The sequence below is a fragment of the Sardina pilchardus genome, chromosome 1 (genome assembly GCF_963854185.1).
Source record: "Sardina pilchardus chromosome 1, fSarPil1.1, whole genome shotgun sequence".
Taxonomy (NCBI): Eukaryota; Metazoa; Chordata; class Actinopteri; order Clupeiformes; family Clupeidae; genus Sardina; species Sardina pilchardus.
The window spans coordinates 49,792,889-49,809,056 of record NC_084994.1 but is presented as its reverse complement, the minus strand read 5'-3'; the positions used below and the strand labels follow the sequence as shown (position 1 = coordinate 49,809,056).

The following is a 16,168-nucleotide window of genomic DNA, read 5'->3' as shown; positions in this document are numbered from 1 at the left end:
GTTTGTCTGGGTTTTACCCAGGCGGTGAGGAGGAGTAAACGTAGCGTCGTATTTGACCTGTGACTTTAATCAGATGTCCAATTGTATCCAGTTTTCTGAGAGTTCTCTGTAGAGATATGGACAAGTATTGACCATTAATGCGTAATTGTAGCTTCATCAGTGCGCAGTCGCCAATCGCCTTGTAAACACGACGGCATCACGGGTCAGTGCAGCTGTTTGACTACACTGGCTGCCCCTCAACTACCAGAGTGAGATGTAGCCTACATGAGGAGTGATCAGGATGATATATCTTAAGGAAGCAAGCACAAACCAGTAAACAAAGTTAATGGTAAGAAAACTCTGCAGTCATATGCATTCCAAGTCCACCATTCCTGCGTTAGGCTGCAATCCAGTTCCACACGACAGACAGAACTAATTGTAGGCCTAGCCTTCACACAAATAGCCTAGATAGAAGTAACTCCAAAAAAGTGATCAATCAATTACTATTGTTGAAATAGAGTTAAAACCTAAATACTTTCATTGGTTTAGTCAGACCATTTTTAAACGATAGAAGCGCATGTTTAATCACATGCTTTGTTGTAACTAACAAGTGACCAAAGGGGAAAACAAAAGAGATGGGTGTAGGGACAGAGGGGTGGGGGTCATTCGAGGTTAATGAATCCTCAGTGCAAGGCGGAATAATGTTTTGTGACAGCCATTACATTTGTGGAGATAATTTACTAATTTCTGGCGTTACACAACAGAGGGGTGCATAGAGCGCGAGCAAGAGAGGTAGGGGTTCCAAGGGACAGCTGAACCCCCGTAACACAACAGAACAAGAAACAGTAAATGCCACTGTTTCCCAAGGTCCAAGCATCACAGTGTCACTTTGTTTTTCTCTGGAATGTTTCTCCTCAGTTGTCTTGCTGTCTTGCTCAAGGAATGAACCGAAACGATATGGAAAGCGGTGGACTAGACGTTACTGTAGCGTGGCATTGACTTTTAATGGGAAAACCAAAGTCAGCACTGTAAGTAGGCTACATGTCTTATTGATGAGTTTTTGTTGCTTGTTGGGCAAACGGCATTTCATAAAATTTGTGAATTACTTTTGTTACTAAATAGAAATAATATAATCACATCATCATATAATTGTATACATAATAGTATGATACATCATTGTTCAACCATAATGATTAAGAACATAAATCATGTGTATAGCATAATGTCTGTGGACATCTGTTATTGACTTAGTGTAAAACCGTTGAATTAATTTATTTTTTAATTCACTATTCATCATAGCGAACATGACACAATTATATAATTATCATGCAAGCATATCTTATCTGGGCAAGGCCAATAAATGTAATTGAGTCAGAGCTAAATGTTTATTCTGCTTGGGTAAACTTTTGTGTTGGTGCTTATGCTTCCATGCTGATGGTCCCTTCACAGTCAGCTATTTTCTCTTGAGGTTTACCTGCAAATCATTGTGGTGACCATTTACTCTGTGTCTTAAGTCAGCAACGCATCATTAGCTAGCTGTAAACAACTTCAGCAGGTTGTGTAGGCTACATAGAGATGGTGTTGTTTGGATGGGAGAGTCACACACTGTTGTTATTGGGTGTTTCTGAGGAAGACGTGCTAGCCTTGTGATGTAAATATGAATTCCAGAGAATAGATCATAGAACATGATCACGTAGCCTATTGGAGGGAAACCTAAGAGTGGATAAATGCATTATGAATTAATGAAAGATGAATTAAGTGAATTTATGAATATTTTGTGTTCTATACAGTCAGCACTGTATACTACATATAAATAAATACAATAAAACACACACACACACACACACACACACACACACACACATACATATTTAGATAATGTGTGCCTGTGTGCTCTGGCCCTACAGTAGCTGTTGGTGGTGGTGAAGCATGAGGTCCGTCCTGGTTGTGTCTGGTGGGGAGAGGGCTCGGCGGTCCCGTGTGAGCCAGATGAGGAGGCTGCTGTGTCTGGGGGGGCCCCACATGGAGGAGCCGGTGGACGTGAACTCCGGGGTGTGGCTCCAGAGCTTCCAGCTGCTGGACACCGAACAACATGACCAGGTGTGTCCTCCCTGACAAGTGTCTTCCTGTCAGTACAGTAGGTTAGCAGACATGCAACATTTCTGCCATCATGACTCACGTCGATGCCAGTGTTTTCTTGCATATTTCACCTCTTGCTGCTGTGTTGTGACTTGGATCGCTTCTTACACTCACAATCAGTTTTAAAGCATCTCAGAAATTACATCATTTATCTTAAACAAGCTATGCCATATTTTCCCTTGAAATTAATGTCAATATTTATTTATATCTCATGTGGTAGTTGAATAGGCTACATATGTCACTGGAAAGTAATTGACACTTTATGGAAAGTGGTTTGACCTTTGAACTTGGTTCACCCAGACTGTACACTCAGTGATGCCTGACAGGCTAAAATGGACTGGAGAAATCTATTTCTGTCACTAAGGAAGTAACGTTTGAGGAAGGAGAAGTTTACCCAAGACAGACACCTGCATCTTGTGGCTTTGCTGTGTTTTCTATGTTGTGTCAGGGAAATTATTGCAAGTAGACTATGATTAAAATAATAATAAAAAAACATGCTTAAAAAAGAATGTGACCTCCTAAAATAAGATAAACTTACCTGTTCAGCTTAGATCAAGCATTTCCATCAGTATTTCCATTTTTCCTGCTAAAAGTAGACCCATGATGACACACATATCAGACATATTTTCATGATGACATCAGTGGGGTGATTCTTAAAACACCACGCCCCTGTCAACTAGCTGCACAAACACTGTACGAAGTTTGACACATGACACCTGACACCTGTGTCCATCATAGACAAGAGTGATGAGGAGAGCCCTGAGTGTCATGATGTAGTCTTTGGCTACATGGTGATGCATAGTAGGCTATATAAATAGTATGATAAATAGTATATGCAATCCAAAGTAGGCCATTAGCAAGGGCACTTTTTTTTTACAATCCTATCCTTAACATGTTTTTTTAAGCAGATGCGCACTGAGGTGTTTCATAGGAATTTAAATTCTAACCACGGCAGCGTTGATGGTTTTGTATATTTTGTATAAGGGAGTATTTATCCTGGATGAAACTTCAGTTGAATAGGCTACCACGCCTATCCACCCATTCTTTTCAATCGTTTAACGTCGGCATCAGACAGACTTCGTTGGATTTCCAGTCCCTCCCACCTCGGTCATTGAGCAGGTGTACAAGTGTGAGACTGTTAGTATGTCTCAGCATAGGGTTAGAGTGGTGTCTACCTGAACAACCAAAGAAAATAAATTAACCAGAAGAACTAGACTGTGACAGTAGCACTTTTCTGGTCAAAATGCAAGGGAACGCTGCTACTTTTCGGAACGGGATTTCGCTTTCGCCGTGCGTCAGTTGACATCAGCGAACAACTTGTAATTCAAGATTTCATTAACGTGGATTAAACGGAACGGCAAAAGAACTTTATTTTGGATACACTACATCGCAAACATGAATCCGTAAACAACTGATCTATATTCTATATCCAGGAGCCCGAAGAAATTATGGGGAAATGTCAACTTACGATGGTGAATATTTACATTAGACATATGATTTAGTTTATCAGCCTAATGTAGTTGACGCAGCCTAATGTTTTGAGCATCTTTAAGTGTAAAACAAGCGATTGTAGAGGCATGAAGTGATCCTACAAGATTCAGTAAAATAATAAGCGCTCGCACTTCCATAGCCTAGCCTACTTGTCATTTGGGTCTTTTCAGTAAAGCTGTGAGATGTGTGCAGGCCTAATATCATTTTAGATTGTTCTAAACTTACAGTAATATAGGCATAATACAGTTTCAGTGCACAAGCAATATACTGTCTACATGTAACATATTGTAAAACAAACGTATTACAAATTGTAGGACTTTCCTGCGCAATATTGTAGACCCAATTAGTGCAGTTGGCCATAGATGAATAGCGTGTGCAGTAGCCATTGGGCTTCTCAGCTGACTGAAACTGTAAAACCTGATCCACCCGCCTGAGGCGCAGTTCTCCACCTGCCCTGATGACAGTGGTGGTGCTTTGAACTGGGAACAACATTGGCATTTTTTGGGATGATGTTTAGCTGGATATATTTAAAATAATGCGCCTTCCAGAAATTGTTCAGTCAGTCTGGTGAAGATTTTTTCTGTGTATTTTAATGAAGGGGATTACCCTCCCTGCGAATTCCATGGAAGACAATGTCTCGAAAGAAGAAGCTTCCATCTGATTTTCTTCCAAGAAGAAGCTTCCATCTGATTTGGAAATTCCATTGTCCTGTCTCTGTTATCTTGCTCAACAGTTTCCTGGGTGGCTTTAACTTGTAAATTGATTGATAGACTGATAGATATCAGTGTGTGTGTTCATGGATAAGGTTGTTGTTATTATTTTTCAGCATTTTTGAGAATTTTTGTTCATATATTTGAAAGCCCCAGTGTTAGTTCTTCATGGACTTCTGGAAATAGGGTCTGGCAATCTGATATTTGAAGTGTGATCATGTATCAGGTACCTGCTCAAAGCCAGACATACTGTAAGTCTCACCTGTCCGTAGCTGCAACAATAATACCTTTGTTTGAGTGCCGTCATAGACCATATGACTGGAAATAGTCTTTTTATTAAGAAGGAAATGGACTCCTTAAAGGAATCTGTCATCTAGCGCTATTGCGGAAAGGCTTTGGTTTTTACCAGAACTGTAAAATACTTTTACACCACACCCCTATCAAATAGCAAGGTGTTTTTCTTCTGCTTTTATTGGAATTTGCAAAAACATACATTGAACCACAGTGATAAATTGTGATGGTCATTTAGGTCTTGGCTATAAAAATAAAATTTCTCAATCACTCCATCCATTTGGACAAATTGTCGTCCCCATCGTTGTAGCACGAAAAGGTATCAATGTGACGGCTAAAGGTCTTGAACCATAGATATGACGGGGGGTGCTGTTGTGATAACACAGCTACAGTATATCAATGACCGTATCAAAATGATTACATGTGAAGTCAGTTAATAACCATATGACCATACAGGCCAAGGGTGCAGCCTAGAAGATGTCTCCTTGTAGAAGTGTGAGATGAGTTTAGTGTGTGTCCTTCCTTCCTTGTAGAAGTGTGAGATGAGTTTAATGTGTGTCCTTCCTTCCTTGTAGAAGTGTGTGTCCTTCCCTCCTTGTAGAAGTGTGAGATGAGTTTAATGTGTGTCCTTCCCTCCTTGTGTCCCTCCTCAGGACCCAGTGCAGGAGTGGGCTGACGAGGTGGAGGACAACGTCGTGTACGGGGTCACTCTGCGCCGTGAGCCGGTCCAGTCGCCCACAGAGCCGGCGGAGGAGCAGCCCGTGTTCAGCTGCGTTCAGTACCGGACCCACAAGGTCCGCAGGGTCAAGGCGGCCACCTTAGACCGTCTGGTGGACCAACTGCTTTTCCCAGAGTGCCAGGACCCCGACTACAGCCGCATCTTCCTGTCCACCTACCGAGCCTTCACCGACCCCAGCACCCTCATCCAGGTGCTCTTCCAGAGGTGAGAACATGGGGAACAGGTGACATGTGTGATCTGGGAACAATCCAGTGCTGATTTATGAACATAATATTACTATTCAGGGTCTTAATATACTGTATGTGCTTTTCAGTATGATATGTACTTGTGGCTGTTAAGCAAAAAAACAACAGCAAGAACAGCTACAAAAAAACCCCAAGTTACCTGTTACCCTACTTTTAAGTAGAAAGCAAAGCCTTTTCGATAGAAGCCAAAACTTGATGATATCACATTAATCATGAAGACCTTATCTTTTTATGATGTGTGGGAACATCTTTTTTATTGTGAAAGATATTTATCTGAAGGAAGTGGAAATTAGTCACCCCACTAATATTTGGAATTCCGTGGAAGGGAAGAGAAAGGTGCTCAACAGGTTTTAACCACATGACGGCCTTCTCAAAAGCACCCTGAACGCACAGAACAACAAGAGCACTTGCCAGGTCTCCTCAGTTACAGATAGATGGCTGGCTGGTATGTCAGCGGTCACATTGCTGGAAACCAGTCAGGCAGCCTTAAGCATCCTCATACCAGTGCGCTCTCATAGAACCACAAAACCACATCTGCAAAAAGTCAAGCGAAACCTCTCTGTGTCTGTCTCTGCAGGGATGATATGGTTGTTAATCTGGACAACACCGTCTGCCTCCGGAGGTGAGTGGAAGAACCAGCCATGTTGGCAACATGTCCAAAAATAAGAATAGCAACTCTGTAGCATGATGCAGATTGAGTTGACCCTAAACGGTATCTATTTAGAGAGGTCAGGGTGTGCCGTCTGGTCACCGGTGCGTTTGCTCCCCACAGCCCGGTGCTGCCCCTGATCCACATGTGGCTGGAGGAGCTCCACGAGGACCTGCAGGAGCCCCCGCAGCACCCCACCCTCAGGCTGCTGGTCGGCCACCTCCGCCACCGCCTCTGCTTCCGCCGCCTCGCCTGCCAGGCCAAGGCCCTCCTCAAGAAGTTCCTAGAGGAAGGTGTGTGGCCCGAAACTGATCTGGTGTCAGTGGGTTCCTGTTGTATTTATTGGGAGTGATTCCTCCTTCATGATTTCCGTAGAGATGAGCACATTTTTACTGCTGAGTTTCTGACATGTGTAGGATGAAGTGGGTTGTTTAACATGGGTGGACTGTGAGTGATTTTGGACTGTGATGGTTGTTACCAGATCGCCAGACCAGCGCTGCTGCCACCGCAGCTGATCCCAGAGCAGCCACACCAGAGGAGGGATCGGAGGCTCTGAGCAGTGAGGTCAAAGCCACAGATCTGCCACTTTGCTTCATGGACTTCACAGCACAGGACATCGCAGAGCAGCTGACGCAACTGGACGCCGTGAGTGGTTTTGATTTCAAGCTCATCGGCCTTCTTCTTCCTTTTCTCACAGGGCTGGACCTCCATTTCTCCTTTTGGTTTTTGCTGACCGCTGCCCCGTTCTCTTCCTCTTCTAGAAGCTCTTTGTTAAAGTGGTCCCGTTCCACTGCGTGGGGTGCGTCTGGTCCCAGCGAGACAAGAAGGACAACCGCCACATCGCCCCGACGGTGCGCGCCACCATCGCCCAGTTCAACGCCGTCACCAACCGGGTGATCACCTCGCTGCTGTGCCAACCCCCTGTGCCCCCCGGCAGCTCTCCCCGCTGCTCGTCCAGCAGCCCCACCCAGAGGGCCAAGGTCATCGAGAAGTGGATCTCTGTGGCTCAGGTCAGTACAGGCCAGCGCTGTCTGGTTTTACCCCAGGAGACAGGAAGACGCCATGTTGGATAGCTTGAGTAGGTCTCAGGGTGGAGATGAGTCGTGGTCCCATAGAGGTTGGAGCTTTGGGACATCACCATGACTAGTCTCTGTGCTCCATACTGTGTGGTTGATCTGAGAGATCCACCAGAGCAGTGCAGAGGTGTGACTGTGAGCTACCTGTGCGCGTATGTGACTGATGTGTGTCTGTGTTTCTGTGGAACTTCAGGAGTGCAGGCAGCTGAGGAACTTCTCCTCCTTGCGAGCGATCCTGTCTGCACTGCAGTCTAATGCCATCTACAGGCTCAAGAGGACCTGGGCAGCGGTCAGCAGGTAGGTCACCCCGGCGTGCCAAAGGGAACGAGCTCTTTGGGAAAGTAGCGTATTTGCTACTATTACATCCTTTTATCTAACTCTGGGGTAGATGGCAAATAAGCTAATTGGAAAAAAGTTTCCAAAGAATTGTATAAAACTCCTTCAAATTCTATGAAGATAATTTGATGGCAGAACTTAAAAAAACAAAGTTGTAATGAGTTCTGTGTCCACTTCTCTTTGTAGGGAGAGCCTGGAGGCCTTTGATCAGCTGTGTGAGACGTTCCCTGATGAGAACTGCGTGCTGACCAGCAGAGAGATCTTGGTTGAGGTCAGTATGCCCCACATCTTAATGTATGCACTAAGCAGTGCTAGAGAGGAACCACAACTCTCTGCTCAAGCACTTTCCATTGTCCACGCATCAGCGTAGCGCTAACGTCATCGGCCCGAGCTAATCGCTAAGCGTTGTTTTTTTCCACCACCGCAGGACCTTGGTATCAGTGTTTGAACAACGATAAGCTTGTTTTCACATGCAACCTGGTCCATACTTTATCCCGCCATAAAAGCCTCATTGTATGTCCGAGGCAATCAAACATCAATGTCTCATGCGGTGTGTGTGTGGGAGACACACCAAGGAAGTGAACAGTCATGCACACCTGTGCAGGAGGGCCTGCTTGAAAGGCCTCCGCAGCTCAGTGGGTGCAGCTTCAGATTGATCTGTATTTACTGTACAACTTTCACATGGGACAAAGCTCAGGCCATACCACCTGCTGCTCGAGCCCTGAGTAAACATGAAGTCCTCTTTAAGTATTCTAACATAGTGAACTACATAAAAAAGGTGTGTAATGAGTTTATTGTGTAGAGTGAGTTTATTGTTTGTGTCCAGATCAGAGGTTCCTCTTGCTCCCAACACAATCGATTACTTGACCATGTGTCAGATTATAACACAGTTTATTTCCGACTTGTGAATACGTAGTCCTAAGACTGAAACAAAGTGTCTGTCATCCTGCCAAGTCAGAGTTGTTTGGGCATGAACATGACCACTCAATAAATCACTTTCCTTCCCTCAGGAGGACAGCCATGCAGCAGAGGGCAACCAGTGTCCAGAGGACAACCCTGCTGCCCCCAAGTCCCCCAAACTCTGTCCTCTGTCCAGGCAGCTTGTGAGTACTTATTTTCATATGCGTTCATGTGTAACGTTTATCATTTATCTATCTATCTATCTACCTGTATCTATCTATCAGTGTTTTCAACCTTTTTTGAGACACAAATCCCAAACAAATTTACACACATAGCCTCTATGTAGAGTCTACATTTTTCGTTTTAAAGTAGGGCGATCCATCGCTGTTTTACAGCTTAGATATTAGGGCAACACTTGACGACAATCAGAGACACCTGTCTGATTTTCAATCAGAGACACCTGTTTCTCCATTGAGAGTAGTTATTTACTTAACAGATCACTACATTGCTGACACAGACGCTCAACAATGGCATAGCCTACTATTTGCAACAACTAAATAATACATGTTTTTGGACCAATTTCCCACGGCACACCTGATGATCTCTCACGGCCGACTGGTGTGCTGCGGAACAGCGGTTGAAAACCACTGCTCTGCATTACTGTGTAATATTAAGCACAGGTGTAAACTATAGCCCAATATTAAAACCTGCCCATCAGAGTTCCTTATTGGAGTGAAGCCAGAGTGCCCACAGGAACACGTGCAGACAGGGAAATGAGAAAAAGTGATTGTGCCTGTTAAGCAGAATCCGCCGCTTTATGGAGGCTCTTGGCGGAGAAGAAAGAGGAACTCTGAAAAGAAGTGATTTATTTCAGTCCTGGACAGAGTTTCCGCTTCTCTAAAAGTCACATGCATACAAGTCCAGTGTCCTCTAATAACATGACCACAAATAATGCCACAGCATCACCTTTTACTACCTTTACATCACAGGTTATGAGGTTATGTCTAAGAGGTTATATTAGTTCAGGCCATATTAAATGGATTGCATTGAGAGGATATGTGTAGTCGTGAATGGCCCGTGTGTGATGTTGCGTATCGGTAGTGTCTGGTGATCGTGCTAAGGTGTTATTGTTTAACTCTTGGAACAGGGCACCAGCAGCGGAATCGTCCCCTACCTGGGCACTTACCTAACTGTCCTCACCATGCTGGACACGGCGCTGACCGACACCGTTGAGGTGAGCACACCATGACGTCTTTGTTGTGGCCGCCCGCATTTACAGCAGCCCTCCTCATTACCTCTGCTGTCACCTGTCACCTGTCACCTGTCTTCTGCATCACCTCATCATGTGCTGTGTCATCATGCTCATGGGCAAAGTGACAGGGGCCAAATGGAATGGAATTATTTATATATTTAAAAAATAAATAGATATTTACTTATTTTGTGTTTTTTTTATCTCCTCTCTGTGTGTCTGTTGTTGACAGAGCGGGCTCATCAACTTTGAGAAGCGGAGACGGGTAAGTTCTGCTCTGTGTGTCTCACCTTCTTTGCTGTAGATCAGATCAGAGGAGACTTAGTGCGTCACTCAGCCCTAACAAATCACAGCGCTGTCAGTCACTGTGTCATTTACAAGAGCAGTTTACAACGTATCAGTTCTAAGCCCACGTGCTGTCAGCCATATTTATAGTGTGTGTGTGTGTGTGTGTCCACAGGAGTTTGAGATCCTCTCCCAGATCAGGCAGCTGCAGGCGTCCTGCTCCAACTACAGGCTGAAGCCGCACCCCGACATCTGCTCCTGGCTGACCGAGGGCAGTCTGCTCACTGACCAGCAGAGGTACGGCGACTGAGGGTCAGGGACCAGGGGCAACACTGCTATTGTCCTCTCTGTGTGTGTCATGTCAAAGTGGCATGTTCCATTACATGGTGTAGTTAGTCACACTGTATATTCTCATTCTGCTCAATAATCTAGTGCTGCTTAATACTTAGCTTGATAGGTTAGTAATGTCTCTCTCCTGTACTCTGTGTAGCTATGAGCAGTCTCGAGGTCTGGAGCCCCCCGTGGACCCCTGTCCTGGTTCTCCCAGATGGGGTCACCGCCTCATCACCAAGAAGATCTCCTCGTAAGTGTCACACGCAGACGCTTGCACTACCTCCTCCTCACCCACAACAGAGGATCGCTCTCACTCTCCTGCAGTGTACTGTACATCTCTAGTAGTGGCTAACTGTGTGTGTGTGTGTGTGTGTGTGTGTTGTGTGAGTAACTGTGGGGTTTGTGTTGCCGTTCCAGGTTCCTGAGCAACAGCGAGAGCTCGGGCAGGAAGACTCACGCCGACCAGATCAGCGTGTCCTCGTCCGGCTCCAGCGGCTCAGAGATGGAGGACCTGTCCAGCACCAGCTCCAGCTCCGCGCCCCTCCGCCTCAAACTCCAGGCATGTGTCTCTAGCGCGGCCCCTTTTTTCACAACCGATGTGAAACTACCCAGAGCAGACTTCTGTTTCGTAAAAGTTCCATAAACTGGGTCTTGACGTGCTCCTTGAGTGGCGCCAGCAGAATCTTGATGTCCTTGACGTGATTCTGTGGAGAGTGTTTGCTGTTCTGCTGAGACTCGGGCTTGATAGGACTGCTCTGTGCTCTGTGCTGTGTGCTCTGTACTGTGTACTGTGTACTGTGTTGTGCAGTAGCAAACAACTGATGTAGGACAAAGGGTTGTATAACCAGATGTCACATTAGCTAACGCAGGGAGTGAAACCCATTCAGAAATGCGTTGTGTTGTGTCTTGTATGAGTCACTAGATGCTCTGGAACATGAGACATCAGGTTCAGGTAGCATCAGGTGCTCATGCTGCTTGTGTCCCCTCTGTGTCCAGTCTCTGTCCAACTCGTGTCAGAACGTGGCGGAGGACTTCACCCCGTGCTCGTCGGCGTCCCCCACCCCGTCCACCTCCTCCTGCAGCTCCTCCCAGGCCGAGATGACCCCCCTCAGCCCCGACAGCTCGTCCTCCTCCATCTCCTCCTCCTCCTCCACCTCCTCCACCTCCTCCTCTTCCTCCCCGCCGCCATGCACCTCCACCCATCCGGTCTACAACAAGCAGGGGGCCGACTCCTGCATCGTCAGGGTCAGCGTGGAGGTCGGCAGCAACGGCAACGTCTACAAGAGCATCCTGGTGAGTCGAGGGTGGAATGTCGTGTTTACGTTCTCTGTAGGAAGGGTCAGCTGTTTGTGTATAAACGTGTATATATATTTATAAAGCCTTCTGAGGTCACAATGGTTCTATATTACATTGTTTTTACTCTCAGAACAATGGTGTCCTCAATACAATAGGCTTCATAAATATCTGTGAATTGACGTTAGTTTGAGTGTTAGCGTTGACCTTCCTGCTGTCCTCGTGGTGAGGTAGTTGTCCTGGACTAAATCTATGGCGTCGTTGTTTTCCCCTCAGCTGACCAGTCAGGATAAGACGGCGCAGGTGGTCCAGAGGGCTCTGGAGAAGCACAACCTGGAGGCGATGCGTTGCCATGACTTCAGCCTTAGTCAGGTGTTGTCCCAGGACAAAGGTGAGCAGTGCACACACAGCCAGAGAACAACAGCTCTGTCCCAGCAGCCCTTTACATAATGTTTGGTAGAGGAAATGAATGGTCGTCATGCAAACCAATCCAGTGGAACTGGTTCTCTTGGCCAGATGGAAGTCAGCACGCGTTGAGAAGAACAGGAAACCATTAATGTGTAATCAGAAACTCTGGGTGCCTCTCATTCGTGTTTTTATACATCCTCCCTTCCTTCCTCGGTCCTCATTTCCACTGATCTAGATAAAGAATGATGGGGCGGCAACAATGGGATAGTCTATCCAGTGTTAGTTATAGATCAGTGGGAACGAGCCTGGAGGATCGAGGAGAGAGGAGAGAGGTTGAGAGGCACCCTCTGCATACATCCAGAGGCGCTCTGATGGCTCTGATTAGCAGCTCAGCTCTGTGTTCTGTCTGACGGTTCCCTCCTGTTCTCTTCTCCCCAGAGTTGCTGATCCCAGACAAGGCCAACGTGTTCTACGCCATGTGCACGTCGGCCAACTACGACTTCGTGCTGCGGCAGCGCTGGCGGAACCACAGCGGAGCTCTGGGGTCCTCCTCCAGCCCCGGCGCCGTGGGGCGATGGCGCCACGCCAAGTGAACGCCGCCGCCGGTGCTGCTGCCGTCGGGGCGGCCGTTAGTGGTCACTGTAGCTCAAGAGCACCCCCTGCTGCTCGCACGTGTAACTACATGCGGTGAAGGACCGCACACATCTGTCTGCCTGAGCAGCTGTGTGCACACTGCACATAGTTAGAAACTTTTAGTGTAAAATATCAGGTTTAGGGATCAGATCTCACTCAGATCTCAGACTCACAATGAAGGAAAGGACATGGGAAACGTGCAATGGTAAGAGTAGAAACAGAAGAAGGCACACGTCACTTGGGAACTAGCTTTGGAATTCGACAGAAAAGGATACGAGTCGGAATGGCTCTTCTTAAAAAAGGGACAAGGCTCTGTTCAGCAATGGTTCATATAAACATCTCAGCACTTTAGTACCCTGCTGGCAGGCCACTGCACTAGCTGTTCTCAATCTGCAGTTTGCTCAGTGGATGATTTGAAGGAGTGGGTCGTGATCTGAAGGGAAAAGAACGTTCTAGAGAAGCTGAGAACTGCTTTACTCTGCAGCGATTCCCACAGTGTTGTCCAGGCACATTGCCACTTTGTAATTGGGCAACATGACGGACCTTAGCGATGGGACGCAGACAAGGACCTCAACGGACAAAGGAATGAGCGGTGAACTCTGGTGCAACTGGGCACATGTTGGAGTGAGTTTGGCCACACAACTGTGGGTTGGACAGAGTGCAAACAAGCAGACCAGCAAAGGAATCATGGGAACTGCTTGTGTGACCAGACTGATGGTCTAAAATGGTTTGATCCTTTCTCTAACACAAACATGCAATATGCTACTGCTTTTAGGCTAATAATTATTACTGAGAATGATATAAAACGGTTAATTGAAGAGAAATTTATAAGTATCGAAAATATTTTGAGACTAGATTTTTTTTCAGTCTTAATTAATTTGAATGGTATTACATTTCAGTGTTAATTTTTCAGAAGTATGTTTGGAGTTATGTGTGAATGATTGTTTTTTGTGAATGGGATGTTTTTGTTTATGTCTGTCAGCTAATGAAATTCATGCTTTGGGGACATTTTCCAGACTTTAATGATAACATGAGTATAATGAGCAGGACATGCACACCTGTGTTTGGAACATCCACCATTACTGGAGCTCTCCGTAGTGAATGAGTGGAGGTTCATAACACAGGCTGGACTAACCTATAACTAACGAGGTAGCACCACTGTCCTGTGGGTATCCAAGCTCATTGCCTTTGTGTTTAATGAAGGATTTATTTTTTTATCAGAGTGTTACTACAGACACCAAGCCAACACAAGCTAGAGATGTATGTTCTCCGATGCCTCATATAATGAGGTTATCAAGAGTAACGTGACTCGGAGAAGTAAAGTCACCATAGTGAGCTTATCTAGAGTAATGTGACGCAGAGAAGCAGAGTGGCCATAGGAATGTGCCTGAGTGATACCGCATGTGTGTTTAGAGTGATCATGACTGGTGATAGACACCGGAATCATGAATGGGGTCATGCAGCCAGGTGATTGTGTAATAGAGCGCCGTGTGGTCAGATATAAAACAGTGGCCGTCATGCAAATTGTGAGTGACGTGCAAACAAGGTTAAAAAGGTTAAAGTCTCTCAAACGCACAAAGGACTTCTACTTCAAATACCAGCGGGATGATGCCAGAAAGGTTTTGCGTATGTGGTAACTGTATGTCTGAATGGTTTGTGTATAAGGTTAAATTATTTCAAGCACTCTTGCCTATATTTTAAACTATGAAATATTAAATAAAAGTTAATATAACATATTTTTTCTCATGCCTTTTGTATTCAACATAGTCAAGGTACGATAATACTGGTTACACAGTGGGGCGTTCTGCTGTTGGAATTCTTAATTCTGAGATCACATGTCCCTACCTGTTACTGTACATGTGCGTGTGTGTGTGTGTTCATTTGCATATAGGAGAAGTAGGCCTATAAAAGGACCATCCAACTGCAAATTGCCGCGCAGCTCTTACAGAACATCAGTAACTAACATGATAAAGAACACACAGAAGAAAACTGATAAGATAAGAATACTCTCACAATATAGGTCAGATTAGGATTTAGGGCAGACATGTGAGAGTTACGATATTGAAGACTGCAGGACAAATACTTGCTCTGGAATTTAGAGTCCTTGCTTCATGCTGAGCACCTGCGCATTGTGAGTACTATTGATGTGATCAACTGTTAAAGGTTCATTTCACCACTATGGAGTTTCTTTTATGTGTTTCCTTGACAACTAGAAATATAATGGTAGGCCACTAAATGGTCAACCAGGATATATTTTCAGAATTGAAGTGATTTCACAGTAATTGACCCAATTTATTGTATTGTTTGTGATCTTCCCACATATAAGAATGTGGATTTGTTGATAAGGAATTCATGCATGCAAAAAAAAACTTACATCGAAGTGTGTGTGTGTGTGTGTGTGTGTGTGTGTGTGTGTGTGTGTGTGTGTGTGTGTGTGTGTGTGTGTATGTGTGTGTGTGAGTGAGAGAACATGCATGTGCTTGTATATCAAACTCTAAGTTCACCCCCCCCCCCCCCCCCCCCCCCCGAGGGCGTTGAGTGCTGTGAACTCTGAACTTCATAGACTTTGTATTCAAAATAGCCGCCGTCAGCGCAAAAAACGTGACTGGTGTACACAGGCTCTAAATGAGATATGCCGTAAACGTAAAGATGTTGATACGTACCAACCAGTTCAGTCAACACTGACCTTGAGTTTTAAAGTTGTGTGTTTAGCCCTTATTTGAAATAAAACAAAGTTAATATAAGACCTGCATTGATGTGTTTCATCACGGCACAGCCAACCTTCTAACAACTCAAAGCCCATTGAAGTCTATGAAGAGAGGGCAGCAGGATGGGAAAGCCACACATCCCAGATTTAGGTTTTATTGTCATCGTGCAGAGCACAAGTACAAAGACAACACAATGCAGTTTGCTTCTAAACAGAAGTGCAAAAAAGAAGGAAAGTGCAATGTAAATACAAAGTGGTGCAACGTTTGGCAAGTACCGACACACACACACACACACACACACACACACACACACACACACACATACACACACACACACACACACACACACACACACACACACACACACACACACACACACACACACACACACACATACACACACACACACACACACACACACACACACTATATTACCAAAAGTACTGGGTCACCTGCCTTGACCCCCATATTAACTTCAGTCACATCCTACTCTTAATCCATAGGGCTTAATATGACATTGGGCCACCCTTTGCAGCTATCACTGACGTCATATTAATCCCTACGGATTAAGAATATGGTGTGACTGAAATTCATATGGGGTTGAGGCAGGTGACCCAATACTTCTGGCAATATAGTGTATATATACATACTGTACAGTATATACTATATATATATATATATATATATATATACACACTATATGG

General features: G+C 45.2%; 1 protein-coding gene across 3 annotated transcripts; it reads left to right on the top strand.

Moving 5' to 3' along the window:
- On the top strand, positions 1-14,484 carry rgl3a (ral guanine nucleotide dissociation stimulator-like 3a). Of its 3 annotated transcripts, XM_062548173.1 has the most exons (19): positions 1-328; positions 898-1,007; positions 1,887-2,079; positions 5,264-5,553; positions 6,172-6,216; positions 6,367-6,536; positions 6,725-6,888; positions 7,005-7,253; positions 7,513-7,616; positions 7,842-7,926; positions 8,666-8,758; positions 9,703-9,789; positions 10,037-10,069; positions 10,265-10,386; positions 10,580-10,672; positions 10,840-10,981; positions 11,419-11,715; positions 11,992-12,106; positions 12,562-14,484. In XM_062548173.1, exons 3-19 carry the CDS (start codon positions 1,909-1,911, stop codon positions 12,714-12,716), a joined length of 2,415 nt encoding a protein of 804 aa, XP_062404157.1. In that variant the 5' UTR covers positions 1-328; positions 898-1,007; positions 1,887-1,908; the 3' UTR covers positions 12,717-14,484. The 3 variants fall into 3 exon arrangements, with proteins under 3 accessions (XP_062404157.1, XP_062404149.1, XP_062404164.1); XM_062548165.1 differs by lacking the exon at positions 1-328 and having other exon boundaries at positions 849-1,007; XM_062548180.1 differs by lacking the exons at positions 1-328; positions 898-1,007; positions 1,887-2,079 and adding an exon at positions 2,942-3,590.
- Positions 14,485-16,168: the final 1,684 nt, after the last annotated feature.

Coding starts and splice junctions, on each gene's coding strand:
- rgl3a (XM_062548173.1), top strand. CDS start 1,909: ATGAGGTCCGTCCTGGTTGTGTCTGGTGGGGAGAGGGCTCGGCGGTCC. Junction 10,070..10,264: donor ACTTTGAGAAGCGGAGACGG/GTAAGTTCTGCT, acceptor GTGTGTCCACAG/GAGTTTGAGATCCTCTCCCA. Junction 10,982..11,418: donor CCCTCCGCCTCAAACTCCAG/GCATGTGTCTCT, acceptor CTCTGTGTCCAG/TCTCTGTCCAACTCGTGTCA.